Genomic DNA, 24,308 nt, shown 5'->3' on the forward strand with positions numbered 1-24,308 from the left:
CAAGCTTACAGTTTTTCCAACAGTGAAAAAGAGTGAATTAAAAGGTCTCTGCTATGTTAGGGGGGAGTTACATGTTGATACCTATGCATGTTCTAGGGTTGTATTGTAACTAAGATAATAATAATGGGAGAAAAAATTGTAGAGAGATGTAATCTTCTGTTAAACTGGCTGACATATGTTAATTTTAAAAGTGAAGTATCAAGAAAACTGTTTCAAAAGGTTTTGCTGAAAAGAACATCAAAATATATCTTTTCATATTTGTACAACTCCTGTATTAAGCTTGATTGCATAGGCAGCATGTTGTAATTGTATCCTGTTGTGTATAATACATATCTCTACAGTCTGAGTAGGCTGTAGGAAAAAGAAAAAGCTATGTGGAGCTGCCTTGAAAAGAAAATGATAAAGGTCACATCTGTTATTTGGGTTTTTTTGCGTAACTTAATTAGCAGAGGTGGATGGAAAAGTTTTAAGTAATAAGATTGGCATCAGGTGCAATGGACATTTTCCTCCAGCAAGGAATTAAAGAATTCAAAACTGGTTGACAGGGGCAAGTAGTTAAGGTGAAAGCATTTGGTTTATTTAATAAAGAATTAGTGTTTGGTGACGAAAGTAACAGTATTCTAAAGAAGTGGAATTGAGCAGGCTCAGTGTGCTCTATTTGTTGCCTGCACATTCACAGTTGCATGTTACTATTTTATCTTTTTAGATGTATGAAACCCTTTAATTGCCAATTGCTGCTTTACTTTTCTCACACTGCGGTAAAATAAAGGTTCTTCTATTATATTGCATTGTGTTTGACAAGCTGCCTTTCACTGTCTTGAAAAATATATCTCTGTCTAATACTTCTTTATTATTGTTTTGCTTTCAGTTGATGGTTGCATTGACTGGTCAGTGGATCTCAAGACATACATGGCTTTGGCAGGTGAACCAGTCCGAGTGAAATGTGCCCTTTTCTACAGCTATATCAGAACTAATTATAGCATGGCCCAAAGCACAGGTCTTAGGCTTATGTGGTACAAAAACAAAGGAGATTTAGAAGAACCCATTATATTTTCCGAAGTTAGGATGAGCAAGGATGAAGATTCCATATGGTTTCACTCAGTTGAGTTGCAAGACAGTGGTTTCTACACATGTGTTCTAAGGTGGGTATTGTGTTAAAGTCTAACTAAGAATGTATAGATTGTCTTGGTTTAAAAATGTTAATTTTAGCTACCAGGATTGAGATATTAATCCAGTTAATACATATTCATTTTTTATTCTCATAATTATATATGCCACATAATGCTTTGTCTAAAAATTAGTTTCCCTAGTAATTATAGTTACCTCATCCAATAGCTAGAATTAATGTGCTTTCACTTAATTACTTCTTTTTTTCTAAGTCCAACATTTGCAAATTCTCAATTTGCCATAAACCTTCACTACTTGATGCTTCTTAAATCATGAAGTATTTTGGTAATGTAGTGTTCTGTTTCAAATCCTCTGAGTTATTCGAGAGTTACAGTTTGAATTATTCGGACAGGGTTAGGCCATGGGGAGTTACAGTTCTGTCTGGTTTTGAAGAAATGTTTATTTTAATATACAGTTATGTTTTGTCATAAATTTAAGCAGACCTCATTTGGTAAGGCACCGAAATGCATGTCTCAGAAGTATTTTGGAACTGTTGGATGAGCCTTAAATTAAACATGTGCTGGAGCTCGTGATTTCCATCATGTGGATGTTGATGTCAGCTCTATGCTTAAAATGAGCAGATAAAAAAGGAGGACTCTTTAAGAATGAATGAATAAATATTCCTCAAATGATCCAGTTTTGAATTAAAGGGAGTTGATAGATACTTTATATGATTTGGTTTTGAACTATTCTGTTTCAGAGAATGAAGTTTGCTTCATCCTTGTCTGCTGTTCCACACTGAAATGAGACATGTTTGATGAATTTGATATCAAACATTGCAGCGAAATAATGGCACTGTTGAGAACCCTGGAATTGCTCTCTCTCCATCTCTGCTGAGTCTTGCTGCCTTGTCTCAGCTGCCTCAGGCCATTTTGATCCTGAGGAACATTACTGAAATCAAAGATTGTGCTGTGGGGCATGTTGGTTTGTACTGGGCACCAATGTCCAGTTTAATTATCGCATGCATCTGCCAGACTCACCGTTAAGTCTGTGCTGCAGCCTTTGGAGTTAGTTATTCCTTTATTAGCTGCTCGGTCACAGGTTGAGTGTAATGTGAACTCCATGATTTCAAAATGTTACAGGAAGATGGTGATTTACATGCTTCAAGGGAGCTGTACTTTTTTCATAAGAAGTCACTGTTGTGATAATCAAGTTACTAGTTTAATGCTCTGAAAAATTTTAATGCAAATCCTTTGTGAACAAAGAAGAATTGATCTTGGATCAAATTCTGGGACATACATTTTTTTCCGGGAAATCTCAAAACTCTGCTCATTTACATGACAAAGTAGTTTCGGTAAAAAATGGGCAAGTTCTTGAATAGTTCATGGCTTCTCCTCGTTTTCAGTTAAAAATTATATGACATGCTTCTTGGAAGGCATTACACAGCAACAAGATCCTCCTTGTCAGTTAGGCAGTTTCTCTGCCTTGACTAGAACTTTCTCATATAATTACAGATATTTTTCCTTTTTCAGATTTATGTCAGAGTGCAGAGTATTATTATGTGTAGTGGTTACAGATAAAAGAATGTATTTCTTCCTTTACTGAATCAGGTTTTTTTCTTCCAAATATGTAGTAATGTGTCCTTGTTGTTATTGTTCAGGAAACCATAGGTGGTTTAAAATAGCTGAGGCAATAGCAATAGTAATTGATTTTAATTTCATTAAAATTGAGCTGAATGTAATGTTCTGAAATGTGATCACACTATTGTGGGAGACTATCCACACCATTAACTGTGTAATTTCAGCTTTATTAATCCATTTTTTTTTGAGGAGGATAAGCAGATGTTTGCGTTTTAGTCATTAACCAGTATCACCTGCTTTATGAAAATTAAGAGGTCACAAATGAGAGCAGTAATTTTAGAATATGATTTTATTTTCTAGAAGCATTAACAATTGCTGTTACAATGCCATCTTTTGTAGACTGACTGAACAGAGACTGGTAGATAAAACCCGATGCAGTGGAAATGAAGAGGTGACTGTGTCCATCAGTGTGCAACACTGAGTTTAGGGTTCCATGCATAGATGACTCTTTTGGTTTGGTAGCTGAATGAAACAAATTGGGAAGGAAAATGCATTTGATTCAAGATAAATTTAAAACTTTGGAAGTTTTTCTCCACAAAGAAGTTTTCAGGAAGGTTCCCTAAGAGAAAATCAGAAGCATTTCAATTCTAAATTGATGCCTTTCTATCTACTCACCAAGGATGTGTGAAGCCCTGGTGCAATTCCCTGTACTGTCCCAGTGCTCAGGCTGTGCTGAGTTCCACCACTTCAAGGCTCTTGCCTTAGAACTGTTCTATCTGTTACTCATGTGTGTCTCTGCAAAAGGGACACAAGGAGGTGAGATGTTGGATGTGGTGGCAAGGCCTAGTGGGGACAAGGGGTCCTTGTCCTAGAAGAAGTTTATGGCTTGAAAGCAAGGACAGTCTCGAGCTGGGAAGATCTTCTCTGATAGAAAGGAATTGAACACTGAGGGTTTTCAGCAAGTTATACATAAATTATGTCACCAGCAATAGTGAGAGTTTGCTAATTCACTCTCCCCCAACTTGTTACTTTTTTTCCCAGTCAAAACAATGTGACAGAAAACGATGTGGAAAATGTCAACTGCACTTTTCACTGAATTTCTTATTTATTGAAATGGTTCTTCACAATTCTAAAAAAAAAGCACCACCCTGTTTTTCAAGAAGCTGCATTTTCTGGTTGCTCACAGGTGCTTGTGGGATCAAGGCATGACTATCACTGAGGGAATTGGAAGGAATTTTTCAGAAACTGTTTGAAAATGGTGGATATGAGCAGGTGAAGGATAGGCTGATATGACAATGATTAGATGATGGGTAAAAAATAAATGTGTCAGTGAATTCTTTCTTATACAGGATTGTCATTTCAATAATCATAATGTCTGTTTTGTGAAAGAACCCCATAATACTGAATAAAATGAAGGAGTGTTAGAACAGCTGTAATGAAAGAGATTGCTTCTCCAGGCTGAAGGGGTCTGATACCATAATTTAAATATTGCCTCTCCCTTATTAACCAATTAAACATTGTTCCATAGACAGGTGTGGGGGTGTGTGTGTAATAGAAGGAAATTATTGTTGCTTTAAAACCTACTTCTCCCTTCTCACAATACATTTTGGCATTGAGCTGACACTCAGATGCAAACTGAAGAGTGGTATTTTTCTCCAGTGTTAAGCATTGCTGTAACAGATCAAGGGATCTTGGTTCTGCAAGGACTTTTAAAAGAGTCAGAGTTGAGGTGCGTAAGCCAATCCATGTGAATTTCATGGATCTGCTTTTTTCTTGGGTGCCTTTTCTGTGTCAAATCAGCGATATTGCTATTAAATCCAAAAGGGATCCTAACTAATGGATAGATATGTATTTCATTGCAGTTCCCAGGTAAATGCTGGCACATTTGTATCATGACTTTACTGCCCAGTGTGGAAATGCTGTGTTCTGAAGGTATCTTTTCAGTACAGGCCCTGAATATGCCACTAATCTTCCAGCACCCATCAATGCTGCTTTCAGATAAAGCTGTCAGCATTTATGTTACAGAGTTTTGATGTTCTGGGATTTTCACAGCAGCACTCTCAATCGATGAATCTTCACTGAAGGACTCAGATATGAGCACACCAAAACCAAACATGGAAACTAAACCAGATCTAAATACATAACGTGGCCCTAAAGTTCTGAGTATGTAGGACAGATCATGCGCTGCTTTTGCTCTCGGAACAAATACATCTGTTTTTCTGTGTTAAAATCCTGTTGTTTAAAGAGGGAACAAGAACTGGGCCAACTTATATTTTCTTAACCTGGCGAAAAAAGAGAAGATGAGCTGGAGAAGAAATCTCTGCAAAGTTTAGCCACAATTTTGCCCTCAGCAAAGGACTGCTCCTGGACCCCTTTCTTCTACCTGGGCCCAGCTCCAAAAGAAACTGTAGTGAATAGATGCTGTATGAGCATTTAAAGAGTATAATCATTAGTGCACATTTGCTGTTCATTAACTGTTGGTGAAATAAAAGAACTTGATTCTCATAATGTGAATCAGGAGGATAGAAAGTCTGGGCCTTGAGGGAGGTGGAGGGTGGTGGCCACTGGGCTGGCTGATGGAGCTAAGCCTTGATTTTTGTACAGGATGCAGAATAACAAGGGAGTGAGGGTCTTGGATGCCTATGAGACAATAAGCCTGCAGGTCTTTAATAGCAGCATCTGATGCCAGAGAACTGCCGACAAATCAAGTTAGGAAATCCACGTATCCTTTTTCCCTTACTGTGTCTTTATCTGCACAGTTCTTAATGGAGAGCAGCATTGCTATGGACATGCACAGAAGAATCAGCCTCTGCCAAGCCATTGGTGAAATATTGAGATATTACTTTCTGAGCAGTAATAAAATGGACTGAGAGTAGGTTTTAAGCCTTTTGGCTTCTGAATGTCTGTGGAGCGCATGACCAGCAAATCAAAATCAGATTTAGATAGCCTGGAGGTGCTGCAGTAAAACTTCATCTGCGGCACCACCTCTGTGCTCTCATTTCAGAGGGTTTTAGGTGGAGCTGAGGGACTTGTTTCAAGTGCCTACAACCTGGACTGCAGTATGCACCCATCATCCCAGGACATGCTGCACCACTTTTCTAGTGCTGAAAGCCTGATTTTCAAGTGAGAGGAAAGAAGAGCTGTTTTTGCATCCAAACAAAGACCAAACAGGAATGTTGGACTCAATCATGATGTAAATATATGTAGGGGTAAGGTCACTTTCTCTGCAGCCATCTCTCATGCTTTTTACAGTGTGTGTTTTAACACAGGCATTCATTTTGTTGGTGGCAATAGAGAGTGTTTAATTTTCAGGTGCTTTGGCTTTATGCAGTGATCAACTGCTCATGACAAAGGTGATTTTTGTATCTCAAATCCCTTTGGATGCAGTGTTGTAATTCCAGTTTGGTCACATTCTTCCATATGCTTCACCGGCAAATGCTTTTTTCCCCCATGTACTTACTCTGTAAAGATCCAAAAATGATACTTTCTAGTGGGACAGCATCCCTAATTATCAGATATCCAAGAGGAGCACATCTAAGTAGCTGATGGATTACACATCTCATAGTTACATCTCAGACTTGCACACTGGTACATGATCAGCTTTCCTGTACAGTCCCAGACATGTCTGTAGAAGCAGTTACATCTCATGTTTAGAGCAAGTGCATGGATTCAGCATGGCCCAGGCTTCCCAGTCTCTGCATGACACTAGCATTAAATGTCACACATTAAAAGTGTGTGACATTTCCCACAATAAAAGTGACTGATTCTGCATAAACAAAATCCCAGTGAGATATGGTATTCAATACTTGAATTCAGTGTTAGAGCAGATACATTATAAAGTCAGTATGATTCATGATAAAATAAAATTTTACTTACTGAGATAAAATGTTTTGGCATTATCAAAATGCAGGGGAAAGTAGAATCAGAATGCTTCTACTTTTCTATCTAAAATTGTGCAGAAACTGATGGTGCTCCTGCAAATCATTTTGATGACATTGTCTTTATTGAGAGAAATCAGTTCTATCTATTATTTGCACAAAAACAAAGATATATTTCTTTTCTCTGGTGATATGTGTATTTCTGCTCACTCATCCTCCTCCTCCAAAGCTTTAAAACAGCAATTATTCATTCTTTGTCTTTCTGGAAGCCAATGTTTACCATTGATAAGAAGATGCCAGAACAGTCAGGTCTTCAAGCAGAAATGCCCATGTTGCTCTGTGGTTGGAGAACATCCAGTGACTTCCCTGTTGCAGTGACATGTACAGGAATGAGAACATTGTGTACCCTTCAGTTTTCCTAATAATGAAATCCCAGCTTTAGATACCTTTAAAATTACTGACATTACTTTGTAGCCTCTACAGATTGCGACAGTAGTCATTTCAGCTCACTGTCACTGGTTGCTCATGCAAAAGTACCTTCCCTGGTGGGCTTCAAACCTTGCCTAGTGGAGAGAAAGGATGTGAAGTGGAGGGACTGCTTCCTCATGCAGTCAACTGCATACAGGAGACCTGCTGCTGAGATGTTGTTCAGCTGTCCTCAGCCATCCCCTCTCCAACATATCATTTCCCATTTGTTCTCCAAATTACAGTGGAGGAGAAATGTGCTCACCCAGGTACAACTGCTGTTGGAACCCACACTGAGCCAGCTGTGACTATGGCATGTCAGTAGACAAGGCTAATTGTCATTTCAGTGGACAGACAAGTGGAAGGTTTCCTGAGGAAACCCATCATGCCCAAAGTACAAGGTGACAGAACCATAGGGAATTAAACTGATATTTGGTAAGTGTTCCTGGAGGATAATTTCTTCTTTTCTGGCCACCACTTAAGGGAAGACACAGCCAAGAGGACTCAGCTGCAGGACTCAATTAGCTCTTGTTGCAAATGGACATTCACTTCATGATTCTTCATGATAGCATTCCTTGTGTACTCTGTGAGACAATAATTGATTCACTGGTTTATGTGCTCAATTGCCCATATACAAACAGAGCAGGACTTGCCTTTCAACATTGCATCTGCAAAATTGGACTTATATGCAGGACGAAGGATGTGCTCCACAGGTTTTATTCTCCAAGGCAACAAAATCAGTTGCCTTTCCTCATTGCATCTACAAAATTGGGCTTACATGCACGATGAAGGATGTATACCGCAGGTTTTATTCTCCAAGGCAACAAAATCAGTGAGGTTTAGTAATGCAGACAAGTCTGGTGGGTGTCCTGAATGCAACTTTTGTTTTGTGCGCTAGGTATCTAATATAAAAAAGCATAGAGGAGTAGATACACTAATTCACATGCTGTGTGATTTGGAAGAAATAAAGGAGAAAGCACACAGTGCTCTCAGAAACAGGGTATTGCAAATGCAAAATTATTGCAAGGGGATTTCTTAATACTGTCCTGGGAGCAGTTATTCCTGTGCCTCTGATTTATGTCATTTGTAATGGGGCTTTTCAGTAAGACAATGTAATTTAACAGTAATATCCAGAGTTCTAATAGAAAAGTATTAGGAAATAAATGAAAAGGGCTTGGTCATTTGCAGTAGCAAACTTTAGGGCAACTTGTAATTCTTAAGGGCAGGAAAGAAATTTTCCCTGAGAGCAAACCCAGCCAATTACAGGATTTCTTCTGGAACAGGATGTGCTGAAACTGATAGAGACCACATAGTTCATGAATTTAGCAGTGATATGCTGAGATAACTTGGTGTTCCTTTGACTTCTGCATTGCTTCTGTGTTCTGTATTATATTGTCATACATTCATTTCTAACATGTAATAACTAACATTAATGAAGACTTGAAAAAAACACCCCAAAACCAAGGAATGCTGTTGTCCTGCGTGGTTCAGCTTGAATGTTAGGAGATTTTTTTTCTTTGAGCCTGACTAGTTCCTGTTGGAATGACTGCCTGGTGATTTGCTCTTCAATTACTTCTGTCATGATGCAGAGGTCATCAGGACCAGTGCATGTGTGTGTGAAGGCAACCAGAAAAGAAATAGCTCCTCCTGAACCATAACCATGTACAAATCAGGCTGGCTGTCACTTAAGACTTACACTGTCACACACATCTCAGAGAGGCTTAAGAAACATGATACTAGAGATTAGCCCCAGATTTTCAAATCATGACCTTGCTGTTACAGACCGTAGTAGGCACATCCTGACATTTTGGTGTCACATTTCCCTCTGAGTAAGAATGTTAGCTGAAGTCCAACTTAAATTTAAACTTAGATCTAAGCTTTGGTGAGAGAGACCCAACTGTGAGAAGCTCTACACAACTGCCATATCCAAACATTCTTTCTTCTCCACCCCAGAATCCAAGAAGCATGAAAATTCTCTAAACAGGGCTAACATCACAGTGAGGAGTACAGGTCTTCCTTTTAAGTGCCTCTGGTGAGAGCTATATTGTTGATGGTTAACTTGAGGAGACGTCCCTGGATGTCTGTTTTTCAAGCTGTGATTAATGTGAGCCTTTTAAAATTACCTTTCAGTGACTTTGCTCAGAAGTTCTTTCTTTTGAATAGTGGTGGTATAGCCTTTCTTCACTGTGAAACATTGGCCTCTGGGACATCTAGTGTGTTTTAGTCAAGCTCAAATTGTCTTGTTTTTAGTGAGTCTTGTGTAGAGATTGAATCTTAGGAGAAAAGAAGTGTAGAAAGAATAAGAATTCTTCATGAGTGATGGGTTAGCTCTGCACAAATATTTTTTCTGCTTGAAGGGAATGGGGTCTTGAACGATACCTCTGTTTGGATTCACAGCCCAGGTCTCTGTTGGAGGTTCAAAGGAAGTAGACACAAGAACATTGGATTTGTAAACTCTCCTTTATTGTTTTATCACTTCAATTTCTGAGATCACACTTCAATTATATTATTTTCTTTTGCTTGAAAACATGTCAGATGCTAAAGGAAAGGCAACACAGGATTAGGATTTCTCCTTATTGGGCATAGGAGTTGGAATTACAGTTATAACAGCAATGAGCAAGCAAAATACAGGACAGGAGTGTCTGGAGTTGTACCAAGGCCAGGGACCACACACACACACCACAGAATCACTGCACCTTCTTGGCCTATGGTTCAGGGATCAACTACCCCCGTGCCAGCCATCTGTTGAATTGTTCCTCTCTAGGTGCTGTTCTTTCACTTGAAAAACTGACAAGAATTAAAAATCCAAAAACTTTGAAGGGCCTGCGATTTGTAACCTCTGACAGTCATTTACACCATAGGCAGAAAATTGTTCTTTTCCAGACAATGACCCCAAACATGTAGCTGTGGTAGTCACTGAGAAATAAGTTAGCACTTGAATGAAACCTTGGAAGAGTAAGTAGTAATCCATTTGTTTTTAAGAAAGATGTTACATTTGTGTGATCTCAAAAGAACAAAGATAACAAATAACTCATTTTTCTGTAAGCAGATCACCAAACCATGACCTTGGTAACCATTATGCGAAGTGTAAAATTTGGACAGGAATAAATTTATAAAACTCTCATCAAGAGAGAGGAAAACAATCAAATGCTCAATTAAGTCTGAAAGCTGATAGCACATTTATAGAGCAGCCAGTCGTGGGTCTGGTCATGCATTAATGCTGTGGACCTTGAGATGGACAAAGACAGTTGGTAGTGTAGTTATTGCTATTATTGCTCTACCTCAGAATTAGCAAAGATGAATGTACAGGTTGATCTATACAGTCCTGCAGTCAGTGAACCAATAAAATTGTCTTTAAAACAGCCAGAGTGTTCAGGTACATGGGGAGAGATCTAAGCCTGAGTTGTGCTGTTCCCTGAGCACTGCTTTGATAAATACACTTCCCAGCTCTAGGATCTACCACCAAAGTCTTAGAATGTAATAAGAAACCCAATGCAATGAAAAATTAACCTGCAAGGGAAGAAAATCCCCCACCTTGAATCCTCCTGTACAAATATGCAATTCAAAATTAGGCGGGTTTTTTTTCAATCTAGTAGATATAAAATATTCAACCACTTTTCTGCCTCCTTCCTCTTCATAAGAAAATCAATAAATGGGGCTGTGTGTGTAGATTCTGCTCATACTAGAGACAAAATGGTTTCACTTGACTCTTTTAAGAAATCACCCTCCCACAGCACAAACACAAATGCCAAAAAACGTTTTCCCAAAGTTGTGAATATTTCCTGTAGTTTGAATTTAGCCTTAGGGCTGATGAACTGCCTTATCAATTTCTTATCCTTCTTATCCATTTCTTTATGTCCTCACTTTTTCCCTCTTGTCTTTGCTTCGAAGTCAAGCCAAACTCACAATTTTGCTTGCTTTTGTTTTGAGACCTGTTTAACTCCCTTGGTTTTCCCTGTGGTTTTCTGTTGGATTTGAAGCTGGCTTCAGTTTGTGGTTCAGAGCCTGTTCCAGGTGGCCTGGGGATTCCAGATGCCTTGCCACCAGAACAAAGGAAACTGCTCTGTGAACTCTGGCAAAACTAAACCTTCTTCCTATTTCCAGTCGAAAGAGTAGACCCAATTTGTAACTAGTCCCTTGAAATAGAGAATTACAGATCTTAGTTTCAGTGTGACAATATAAGACTTTTTTTTTTCTTTGTACCATGGAATGATTCTTTCTTTTTGGAAATTGACTCCCATGGAAAATGAATGGCTTGGAATACTTTCAGAAAAGGCAAATTATCAAAAGACCCACTTTCAGACTCATGGGTTTATTTCCTTTGTGGAAATGTGTGTGGAAAATGTCTGCAGCCTGACAGATTCATTTGGATTCCAATATTCTCTACGTAGATAAAATTCGTTTTACCTGACCTCACCATATTAAGATCACCACTGGAAACCATCCAGCATCTTCCTCATCCACCTGGAAGATACTTCCTTTTTATTCTTTTTGGCCACTGATTCTGACAGCAAAACTCAGGTTACCAGCTTTGCTGCTGGGATCTGTTGTTGTTCTTGTGTCCAGCTTTCCTCATTAAATATGAGCATACAACCTTTCGTGGCAGCCAGAGACTGCTGGGAGCACTGACCTCCCTCACCATGCTCCATGACTATGTACTGAAAACAAAAGTGGATCCTCCTTTTTATAATTCATAGGCCATCTGTTTAGCTCTTAAAAGATGAGAACTGAAAACGTGGGATTTATGCTAGTTAGTCTCCTTTACACCTTTACAAAAAAAACCCTTACCATAAGCAACTTAACTGCCACTCCTGAAGGAGAGCCCTTGTGGACACAGGTGTCCTGAAAACAGTTGAAAAGAAAGAACTGGATGCTTCCCAGCACAGCAGTTTTATGGGCTTCCTGAGAGAACTGCATAGGTGAGCTCCCGGCAGTGACTTGCGTTGGCCAGTGCCATCATATTCCTTTCTGTTTAGCAGGTGCTAAAAACGATGCTGTATTCATCCCCTTTGTGATCCCCTTCCTGAGTTCTCCCTGAAGCTGTCACCTTCAAGAGAGCCTCTTTTTGCCCCGGACCCCATAGGGGAGGGAAGACAAGAAAAGGTCACCTGCTCAGAGCACTGAACAATGAAATCTGTAAGGGCCTGGGGAACAGCTTGCCTAGCACAGGGTGGAACAGCTCACGACTTTAACAAACTTCAGCTCTCAGACTTCCACTTCAAAATTAAGAACAGCAGTGAGGCTGATCAAACTATTTCCTTTTGCACATGACTGAAATATAACTGTTGCTTTGAGCTGGCTAGATTACAGGAAGGCTGCTGCTTCAGTCACTGGCGCCCTTTTCTGAATTACCAGCGGTAAAACTAACGTAAGTGGCTGGTGGAGAAGCATTCATAAAGCTTTCAAGTCTATTGCTGTTGGCTTGGTGAGGGCTTTCTTCATCATGAACCTGAATAGATTTATTGTCTTGGTCATGGAGTGTGAACAAAAGTGATAGTACTCACCAGGCACTTATTTTTCTCAATTCTACTCAATTCTAATTGTAACTAATGAAAAGAATACTACATTTTTAGGTCGTGGTTCCAGGAAGCATTTTAAATAGAAGTAGCCTCCAGCGCTGTTCAAAATACAATCTAAATAATGCAAGATTGTTAGGAGAAAATACAGCACTATTAAAAAACACCAAGTAATGGACAACTATTCAAAGTCATTATTCTTGATTAACCCAAATCAGTATTACTGAGCACATGTGACCTTACTTGCACTCAGTAATACTTGTAGTCATTCAGGAAAGTTAAATAATCATTACTGATTAATTGCTATTGGTTATACTGAGTGGTTGTACCCATATTTTGTGGATTTTCAGTGCTGTATTAGAAAGCATTGAAACTTTCAAATATATGTTGTTTACTTCCTACAAGAAAGGTAACCCTTTTCAAAAGCCAATTTGAGAGAAAGTTGACTTGTGTTCCCTAAATCATATAAATATTTCTGAAAAGCCCACCTCAAATGATGGGATTTTTTTGGAGTCCAGAGGACTTTTCTGTCAGGTAAAATAATATGCTTTGTGCAGTTTGTGAGGATGAGACATTATTATAGCCTCTCAACTGAAGCACATCGTGGCAGTGTGCAAAGTGAGCCTTTCCACTCCGAGGTGAGGGATGGAGAAAATATCCCCTGATTTTATTACATAAATGTACAGGTGGCATTTTGAGGAGGAGGGAGTGCGAAGGACAAAGTCTGTGGTTCTGCTGAATCCGTAATGCTAATGATGCTGAAAACAGGAGGTTTCTGAAGATTGCCTGTTGATTTGCCTTGCAAATGGCTCTGTCTGCCAATACCTGCTCATGGCACACCTTTGACAAGAACCCATTTGCAGCATTTTGTCAGCACTTGTTTAGCACGAAGCTTCGAGCTGTGATGAAGTGTCCCTGTAGACTTTTATGTTTTCTTCCCAACTACAGGATCACTTGACAGAGTGAAATGTAGAAATGTTGCATAAGAAAAGATTTGTCATGGAGCATGTTAGATTTTCTTTTAATTAAAAGCATTGTCATGGGTCTAGTTGGAGGGAGTGAGCAGCCAACATCATTAGTGTCAGGGTGTGACTGATGGATCACTTTCCAAGTGTACAGGGCACCCTCTTGTCTCAGCTACATCAGTTTGCAGCAGAGCTGTGATGGAAGAGACAGTGGCAAAGCCAAGATACCTCCCCCAAGAGCTCTCCACAGCTCCCTTCGATGGGAGTAACCACCCAGCATGACTGGTTTACTCCAGCCTTTTTTGGTTGTGGTGCAATCGATTGAAATGACAAAATGATGCTCAGGGTGTTGAAGAACCTCATTATATTGCTGGTTCTCTGTACTGTGCCATGGCATGGAGCGAGGGACAGAGCTGGCACCTGGAGCTGCAGCCATCCCTGCACAGGGTGCCAATCCTTCACAGTAACACCATGGCAAACACCAGTTCAGAGGGATTATTGTGTGTCTGATATCTCTGTTAAAGGTGCAAGGCTGAAGGAATTTAATCCTGTTTTCATGATTGTGCAGTGTGGGAGCTGAGCTGGTTGTGTTTATTTTGCCCTGATATTAAGAAAAACTGGGCATAGCAATCTGTTCCCTGGATTTAGCTGTCAGGGATTTTTGGGGACAGAGCAGTTTGAAGTCCTAAGGAATTGCATTTCCCAAAATTTGAAGGCCAAAATGTGTTCTTGTGTACCAGTGCTGGGTGCCAGTGCTCCAGTGGTGGCTGCAGGGCTGCTGGCCCCAGTGAGGAGAGCGAAGGGGCTGCCCTGGCCAGAGAGCATTCCCACTGGGAAGGTGGCATGGGGAGAGAGCAGAATGCTCTGAGCAGCAGGGGAGAGGGGAGAGGGTGACACCTGGCACAGCGAGGCTGGGCGGGGGAGGGAAGAGGTGCCCCAGGCCCCAGCACACACTGCCCTGTGGCCAGGGAGGGACCCTGGGGAGCTGTTTTTCTGGCCCTGGCTATGGAGGGTCCATGCTGCAGTAGGGGAACATGTGTAGAGGAGGAAGCAGCAGGGAGATGTTATAGACAGACCACAACTCCCATCCCCACCCCCTGCACTGCTCAGGGAGGGAGAGGTAGGGGATGAAAAAAAGTGTGTAAGGGGAACGTGTTATAGCTTTGTTATCTTTCTCATCACTAAGCCTAATATAATTTGCAATTAATGAAAATCATTTTTTTGCCCATGACAGTAATTGGTGAGCGATCTCCTTGTCTTTATCTTGACCCATGAGCTTTTTAGCTTTTTTTCTCCTCCCTGTCTTACTGAGGGGGAGTGATGGAGCAGCTGGGTGGGCAGCTGGCAGCTGGCCCAGGTTGACCACCACATTATCACATGCTGTGGGATTTTGTACAGCAGTTCCTTCTGAGGGAGAAATTCTTCCTGTGTGACATGCATTATCATCCAGTACATAACCCTTCTTCTCAAACGTATAGCACTTCATACTGGAGTGAAATTTCTTGAGGGTAGAAGAGAATAAGGGTGAGGAGGAGTGTGTGGGACACAGAGAGGAAATGGGACAGTGCATTCTGACCAACATTTGAAGTGCCAACAGGTTCCTGTGTTCATAGACTTGGAAGCTCAAAAGAGCTGTTGTGCTGGGTTACATCACTTGTCAACAAAATTTCTATAAGGTTCTTCATTGTCTTTGTAGTCAATCAGAAATGAGCTTTTACATTTTCTAGTAATTCCTCTATGTTGGAAATGCACAGCATGGCAGTCACTATTCGAATGTGTCACTGAAGTGTTTGCGAAGGTGAGAGCTTAACAAAGAAACTTACTGTGTTGAAACAAACATGGTAAAAAAGAAAGTAGGATAAATACAAACATCTTTCTGTCCCTGCAGAAACTCAACGTATTGCATGAAGGTGTCCATGTCCTTGACGGTAGCTGAGAATGAATCTGGGCTTTGCTACAACAGCAAGATCAGATATCTGGAAAAATCAGAAGTCACTAAGAGAAAGACAATCTCCTGTCCTGATATTGAGGATTACAAAACAGCCAGTCAAGAGCCGGATGTGGTGTGGTACAAGGTAACTACTGCTATCTTATTGCTCTTGTGCTGAAACTACAAAACTCACACTGTTTCCAGTCTGAGGCTTAGAAGTGGCTTTTTCTGAGGCAGCAGTGGTTTGTGACTGGTCTGGAGAGTCTTCTCCCAGTATTATGGTTTTGCAGGCAAAACAACCCAGCATGGTCAGCATCTCAATAGAAATCTGTATCAATGAGGATGTTCCATGAGAGAGTTCCCATGACTTCTCTGACAGCTGTACCATGTTCCCAAACCACAGTGCCTCTGTACCAGTTTGTGCCTTCGTGTGAGATCTCTCTACCTGATTCTGCAGTAGAAACAAAGGGAGGCAACCTACAATGGATTCAAAGGTGTATCAGCACTGCCAACTCCAGTAGTGCTACCTAATTAATTTTTATGAAGTCTGCTGGGTAATTTCGCCAAGACTTGTACGTTTTTATCAAAGTCTGCTGGGTAATTTCACAGAGGTGCATTTGCTTTTGCTGAAGTTCATTGAGCAATTGTACTCGGGTCAGTTAATTGTAACTGAGGTCTGTTAGATACTTTTACTACTCTCCAGGTAATTCATCTGGCTGTACCTTCTCCAAGACCTGTCAAGTATCACACACCACTTTCATCAGCAGAGGTATCAGTGACGTGCTTCTGTAGCTCCCCAAGAAAGCAGGAGAATGACTAAAATATGGATTGGCAGGCAGACATCAGGTACTGAGACCATAGCAAGGTCTGGCAAATTTTACCTGTTGTCTGGACTTGGACCAAAATCTGATATTTGAAAAGCCCTCAGATATGAGTTGATGCAAGAAGCAGTAGAGAAGAATAAATAGCTGAGAGTCATTAAAAGAAAAAATAGTTGGGCAAGAGGAGCAGCTCAGTGGGATCTGTGAAAAATAGGGTTTGGATTGTCGGGGTAAAGACAGAAGCAGTTTAGGACAAACTTGGTTCAGATAATGAAGGCAGAAACATAGAAAGTAGTTAAATCCTAAATTTGGAGTGCTTGATTTGCCAACCGTAATCGCATTCTTTAAAGACAGTTATTTTGTGTAAAATAAGTAATATGTGCAGAGCAGCAGATTTTTCTTCATTCTCAGCAGGTTGCATCAGAAAAGAGCAATTATAAAAATTGTAATTTATTTCTATTTTATACAGACATCTGACATGTTCTATCTTATAGTAACAAAATGTGTGCTGTAACCCACTGTTAGTGTAAACATTTTTCTTTCACATGTTGAAGCTCTTTCTCCCAGCATGTGATATCTTCAGTGCTGTTCATATGTTAAATATATGTATTTAGTTAATTAAAGAATATCCTGTGTTGGAAGAGGCCCACAAGGACCATTGACTCCATCCCCTGGCTCTGTACAGGAAGTCTGAAATCTTGGAGAAAAGAGGGTACCAGAGAGCAGCTGCTTCTTGCCCTATCTACCTAGGTGTTACTGAATACCAAATCAATGAAGATCTTTTTCACAGGAGCACACTGACAAATAGACTGGCAGGAATAATCTTAAGCTGTCATGGAGCAGAAATCAGTCTTAGGAAGATGCATGTACACCCCCACACCAGCAATGGTTTGTACTCACCAAGAAAGGGAATGGAGAGGTCTGCTCCATATACCTGCACATGTTGTCTGGGTTGCACACACGTTGTGTGACACCAGGCTGGAGTGTGACAGCTGACTGACAAGTCGTCACCATGGTTAAATTGAACAGAATTGATGTGGTTGGATGAGAATGGTGAGACAATTGAAGTCGACAACCTTTAGTCTGGCTTGATAATGAAAAGAGACATTAGTGGGATAACATGCTACATACACCTTCCTGTCCATAATTAGCAATAAGGTGCAATCAGTTTGGCTCTTAGAGAACATCTGTGTTATCTGGACCTGGGTCAGGAAGCTCAGCAGTGTGAAATGTCAGTATTAGTGTCATGTAGAATGTATGTATGTCAGGTTATCCTTTGAAACTTTTTTCTTAACAGGGTTTTTGAAAAATAATCTGGAGAGTATTATGTTACTGTTATTAGAAGCCTGACTCTTCAAAAGAACAGAGTTCTAGTTTCTAGAAAATATACAATTGCTTGGATTTCAAAATAATTTGATGAATACTGGGGTAACCCCTACAAACCAAAGTCTGAGATTTAAGATAATCCTGTGTGAGCGATGTGAGCAACAAAAAGCAGATCCCTTCTCCTGAAGGATAGTGTAAAGTGATATTCTGCTTTGGGATCTGACCCTCTCTTTCTGAAGGAGGCATCTGTTTCCATTCATAGCACACTGGATCCTCAAGTTTTTCTCTTCTACCTTGGAGATTGAGTACATGAAGCCATCTTCTTGTGTAACTCTGCCCCAGAGACACTGGAGTGCAATCCCTTTTGATTATGCTGAAATATTTAGAGAATATTTTCATCAAGGCAGAGAGTCTAAGTTGTCCAAAAGAGAACAGTAGATAAATACATAGGAGGAAGTCCTCAAGGTTCCTTCTTCATACTTTTGGCTGAAAAGAGACATCCCTATGTTCACGAGAACCTGCCAGTTCACTGGTAGTTGGGGAGTTTGGACTTGTGACTGATGAAATACCATCAGACAGGACAGTAATGGTGCAAGCTCACAGTGTGCCAGACTCACTGGGCCTTCCAAAAGGCTTCTCTGTGTTGAGGGATTAATGAATCTGAGCCAATAATTGCCTCAATTTACAGGGAGTTAGCTGTCATTTAAACATGCTGTTAATTATGCCTGAATAGATTTCCACATGCACACCCAGTAAGTAATAAAACATTTGCTGTGAGGATTTGTTTTAACAGTAGTATGAACTTCACTTCTGGCTAGAATTACACTGCATGAAATCTTTCTTTTTAAAGATTTCCCCAACTAATGCCATTGATATATAAACAGCTCTGTTAGTGCCTCTTAGAACTGTTTTGACAAAATGTGCGAGGATTTATTTGAAGTAAATGTATGTGTCAAGGCATGATTGAATGAATGGGATTTAAGAGTAAGAGCAGTTTCATGAAAAATCAGCTGGCAAAGGAAAAAGTTATATTACATCTTGAATGTGGAGTCTTACTCCATTTCCATCATCTCTTTTCTACTAGTGGGTTGAAGGAAAGGCTGAGAAAACAATCTAAATGTCACATGAAGGACAGGTAGTTGTTATCTGCCCTAGAAGAATAGAGTTGTTGAGTTGCTGTCACTTATATTTCAAGGAAGAGAAAAAGAAGCATAATAGTGCATGAATTAATTATTGGGGAAAAAATAAGGTGGTTATATTTATTTTTGGGGGGGGGGGGGGAAGGGAAACCCTAAAACATTTAAGATGTCTCAGAATAAATAGGTTAGAGAAGAAACTTTCAGATTCTTTGAGCAAGTAAACATAGTGCAAAAGCAGCAAAGAGCAATTAATTTGTTAAATTGAGGAGACCTTATAGCACCTTCCTGTACCTGAAGGGAGCTTAAAGAAGGCTGAGGAGAGATTTTACTCATGGGCATGTAGTGGTAGGACTAGGGGGAATGGCCTTAAGCTGAAAGAGGGTAGATTTAGATTAGATATTAAGAAGTTCTTCCCTATGAGGGTAGTGAGTCACTGCAGCAGGTTGCCCAGAGACCTCATCCCTGGAAGATTTCAACACCAAGTTAGGTGGGAGCAACCTGTTCTGGTGGGAGGTGTCCCTGCTCATGGCAGGGGTGGTTGGAACGAAAGGTCCTTTCCAACCCAAACCATCCTGTGGTTCTTTGAAAGGAGTTGTACTATTGAGCACTTACCTTTTCAGAGAAATTAGCAGACCTCCTGCAGTAAAATCTAGATTGTTTTCACAATATGAAAACCAGTTAACATTTTGTTTGTTTCTCAGCCATTTTTGTTGCTAAAATACAAATTGTTATGATTTTCCAGCTTCTCCCCTTTTATGCTTTAACTTTTGTATATTAAATATATAAACAGGCATTTTCAACATATTTTTCTAAAGCCTGCATAGTAAGTAGAAAAATTAATTAGCTGAAATTTGGAAAAGAAAGGCTTATAAATAATTCTTCATAAGAAGTGTTTTAAGTAGATACCAAAAGAAATAATTAGGAAATTAATGGCACGATTCCACCAGAACAATTGCTCTCTGTAAAAGCACAATACCACAAACGTTGTTTGTTCTAAATCATTAATCTCTGCAGTAGTAAACATGTCACCCTTCTTATTACAAACATGTAGTATATAAATTATAAAGCATATAAAAACGTATCTTCCATCTCTTTGCTCTCATACTTTTAAAAATAAAGTAGGGAATATGAAACTGGTAACACATGATATGGAATTTCAGTGCTGCACTAAAGGGTGTATATCTGAAATACGTTTCCTTTGTGTGTTCTGGCAATTGTATTCCTTCTAAATTAGGATTGAATAGAACTGAACCATATTCTTTGCCCAGTGTTCAGATTTAGTTACCCCAAGTAGGTGGTTGATGTACCTTTCAATAGGACTAAAATATCGAGTGCAAATCAGAAAAGATTTAATGGCATTTCCTGGCTCAGATGTGTGTCCTGTGAGTTTCAAGCAATGCCAGTGCAATTTAGTGACAAAAATAAGCTCTGATTCTTCTTAGCACAACAGATAGGATCTGGATTCTGATCATTCTCTGTCACTGGTGTTAACTAAAGTTCATGTGCAAGACAAGATTACACTTCCCTTAGAGCTGTACTTGGGAAACAGAGAGATAACCTGAGCACTCTGTTACCTGCAGTAGTATTGCACAGCTTCAGAATTCAACATCTGACCACATTGTAACTGATCTGATGCTCTTTGAGGTCTTTTCCAACCCACTTGATTCTATGATTCTGTGGTTGATTCTATGAATTTGGCCTCTTAAGGATAATTCTTCAGTGCTCCATTTTCAGGTCAAGGCCAGAAGCTCTCAGCCCCATCGTTTGATTTCTCTATTCTAATCTTTTAATTTGGAATCTGACATTGTGGATTAAGAATGCATATGTATCCCCATTAAAAATTCATGTTTGTTTCATTCTGATCTTCTGCTGTCACACAACATATTTGCATGTTGGCATATTTTCTTGTTTGGTTGTTTTCTTAAGAGAAAGCTTTGTTCTATTTTGTTTTCTGTGTTTCTGACACTGCGGCTGCAGACAAGCAGAAAATGGGGCATAGGTCTGGGCATGTCACCAGTCTCTGAAGTTGCTGAGCCTGATGTAAATGATACGAGACTGTTAGTTGCAGTCTGAGAGCTTATTCCAAGTTGCCACCTTGAGAGAGGGATCAGAGGGGCACTGAAGGTATTTGGGTCCTGTTGCCTTCTGTTCTCTGGGTACAGAATTAGCCAGAGCCCCCAGAACTGTCAGGAATACTGAGAGCTTTAGAGAATTGAGAAAACCATGATTTTATTGCAGGCAGAACTGGTTTGATGTTTAAGATATTTAGAGACAATAAATATATCATCTTAAGGTGCCATTTTAAAGAGACAATGGGTTAGGCCTGTGCTTTTAGTTCAGAGCATTCCAAGAACTATTCAATCATGAGTACCATTCATGTGGAAGATGACTGATCTGCCTGCAAGGATACAGTATTTTAGGAAAGGCAGAGCCTCTTTATCATTGTATCACACACTGTACAGAAGACCTCAAATGCTGTTCCAGTAGGACCACAATTTGTAGTGATGAACCTAAATCTGCCAAACCACAGCTAAGGACCTCCTGGTGAAGTCCATGGGGAGTTTCAGGTCATCAGTACCAGGTACTGCATCAGAGGATGCATGTGGGGATGCTGTTACAAAGAGCCTAGTGATGGGAAAAGGCTGAATCAGAGCTCATCAGGTGCTGGAGAAGCCAGTGATGAGAAAGAAGACCATAAGGAAACCAGGATTCTGAATTCTCTTTCACACAAAACTGCTGTTGTTCTTCTTGCTTTCTTCTACCAGTAAATGGTTCTAGCCTGGGACTATGTGTAAAGTTTGCCTTCAGGCTAAATCTTAACAGATGTTGCCCTTACTCCCTTCAAACAGAGACGTATGTTAATGGTCCATCCTAAAGTAGAGGTCTTGGCAGTTGTTGTCAAGAAGAAAAGAAGATACTTAACCATTGCTTCAGGGCACCATGTATTAGACACAGCCCATGTGATACAGTAGGAATTACTGAACCTTAAAAACATTTCTGTTTAATTTCAGTCTTCAAATTAATTCCAGTATCAGGTCTCTGTGCTTTCTGAAATTATATTTGAATTGCAAAATATATCAAGGTGGTTGTTTACTTCTATATAATACTGAAAATCTGATCAGGCAAAACTGTCTTATGCTGTACAAGCTGGGTAATTTTGGCATTGGATTTTTTTCTGCAGGAATGTAAGCCAAAAATGTGGAGAAGCGTTGTAATTCAGAAGGGAAATACTCTCTTAATACAAGAGGTCCAGGAGGAAGACGGAGGAAATTATACCTGTGAACTAAAGTTTGAAGGCAAGCTTATACGAAGGACAGTTGAATTGAAGGTTACTGGTAAGAGTCTTTGTTCTATGCCAATAGAAAAAAACATAAAGCTTTGAACTAATAAGAAAAAATGATTTTCATATGTCAGTGAATCTGTTTGATAGAAGTAAGTCCAAATCAAATCCCACTAGCTGAGCAGTCCCAAAGTAGGGGAGCTTTATATCACAATCTTATAAAATTCCACAGAAGACTACTTCTACCTTCTGGTCTGTACAAAACCTGGAAATGCTGGCTAGAAAGGTAGGGCAGATCTAAGTCTGCCCTATACACTGGAATTAACTCAGACTCCAGTTTTGTCTTCAGTGCTACACCGATGGAAGATTGACTTAAGCTCTAAAACAGGCTTTTGGTGAGGTTTGTCCTAAAATAAACACAACCAAAAAAAGACAGTCATTAACATTTTTTTAATGAGTTATTGTTTAATAATTTTAAGCTTTGGTTTAATGTATGATGGTCAGATTCTCCAGTCTAGAGTTTGTCTTTAGTGAAAAGTATGGCACAATCTATTCCAAGAATGAAGTTAGGAACATTGGACTGTCAAGGGACAGTAACCTCCTCATCAGGAGATCATACACTCTTCTGTTCTGACTGCATCTAATATCTACTAGACAACACTATTTTTCTGTCCCTTTTTGCCAGGTACCAGAAATGAATGGGTAAAAAACTATTGTCTACCAATATATTCCTGTTCCCTTTCCACTGTACAGTATGACATCTATAATTATTGTTTTGTCTTCCATCCCTGTGGAACTTTGCAAGTATCTGAAAACAGTTGAGGTTTTCTTCAGCCTTTCACACAAAACCATATAAATAAGTGGTTAGGTGTTTTTCCAACTGCCTTTCAACATAGTGATTAACATGGGGCCCTACTTAAAGCAGTGAAAAGTAGATTTCCACTTTCTTATATCAAACTGAATTAGTCCATATGATGTTTCTAGTATATTCTTGAATTATAAATCTTGCCTTTATTTTGAGTGAAATCAGTTTTTTTTATTCTTATCATTATTCCTCATTTTCAGTGAGTTCTTTTCCCTGTGTGCCAGATTCACACATCATGTGACTCTTTATTGTCCATTTTTGACCATGGACAGATCTCTGAGGTATTGATTTGACCTGCCTGACCCCAGACCTGTCAAATGAAGATATAATACCTGCCTAGTGGATAGTCACTATCCTAAGTAGCATGCTGGTCTTCAACCAGAATGTGAACTAAGTTTGACAAAGTGAAAATAAGATGCATTTAATTCAATTCCCTATGATGGATATTCTATGCTCTCCCTCTCATCATGACCTTGCTAGAAGTTGTGTGTTCTCTTCCTTATTTAAACCCTGTGTCATATCCATACTTAACAATTTAAAGAATTTGTCCTAAACTAACTGTAGTACTTAATAAAGTTATTTGTTTTATTAAAAGGTTTATGAATTAAAATCTAAATATGAAATATGTAAGTGTTCTCCTATTTGCAAAATGCTATGGAAGCAGCAAACTTTTTTGCCTTGTAATTCTGTGTGAAATTCATATTACACTAAATTTGGGTTAGTTTATAAAAGCACATATGTTAATAAACACCTTTTCCAGATTGAAGTATTTGAGAGCCTTATCTGATGTTATGGGTTTGCTGGTTGAATCTCTTCAGGTATCTGAAATAGGCCAGTAAGTTTATGTAGATAATGACCTGAAAATACAGATGAGAACTGAAAATGTGTAGAACCATGTAAGCATATTATCTCACAGCTTGGTACTTGAGCAAGTTTCTTTCTCCTGTTTTTGCTTTATTTCGGTTTTTGAATTTTATATGTGTAAGGAAGGGGTTTAGATCTTTATGGAAGAGAGAAAAGTTGTACAACAAACAGCAAAGGATTGCTCATGTTATGTGGCTGCTCATGCTGGGTGGAGGGTCCTGAGGCAGCTCACGTCATGGACTGGGAGCAGGTGCATGACATACTCAGGGACTCGGGATTTATTTCAAGTACAGACCTATAATTAGGGGCACAACCCTGCTCTTATGAGTGAGTTATCCCACAAAATTCCAGAGATGTCATTAGAGCTTTCAGAAGGTGCTGCCTTAACTTCCTGTGCCAAGGTGTCCACACAGTTGCCTTAATGACTGTAGCTGTGCCAGTGAGCTGCAGGGACAGCATGTGCTGCTCCTCTGGCACTGCTGCCCTCAGATCCTGTCTTGCCTTCTCACTTTTGCAGACTCAGATTATCTCAGTGGGCCAGTTAGAGGTAGGAGGGGAGTTCCTACTCCCTT

General features: G+C 39.7%; 1 protein-coding gene across 1 annotated transcript in view; it reads left to right on the plus strand.

Annotated features, from left to right (window-relative positions):
* Positions 1–868: 868 nt before the first annotated feature.
* The window catches only part of LOC103805168 (X-linked interleukin-1 receptor accessory protein-like 2), a gene marked incomplete at its 5' end in the record, with an annotated part of 186,335 nt that continues 162,895 nt past the window's right edge, over positions 869–24,308 (plus strand). Inside the window, 3 exons of the mRNA XM_009077804.1 lie at positions 869–1,142; positions 15,400–15,586; positions 21,909–22,062. Of these exons, the coding sequence (XP_009076052.1) occupies positions 869–1,142; positions 15,400–15,586; positions 21,909–22,062 (615 nt within the window). The remainder of the gene's footprint in view (positions 1,143–15,399; positions 15,587–21,908; positions 22,063–24,308) is intronic.

This window comes from Acanthisitta chloris, unplaced genomic scaffold (assembly GCF_000695815.1).
Source record: "Acanthisitta chloris isolate BGI_N310 unplaced genomic scaffold, ASM69581v1 scaffold1797, whole genome shotgun sequence".
Taxonomy (NCBI): domain Eukaryota; kingdom Metazoa; phylum Chordata; class Aves; order Passeriformes; family Acanthisittidae; genus Acanthisitta; species Acanthisitta chloris.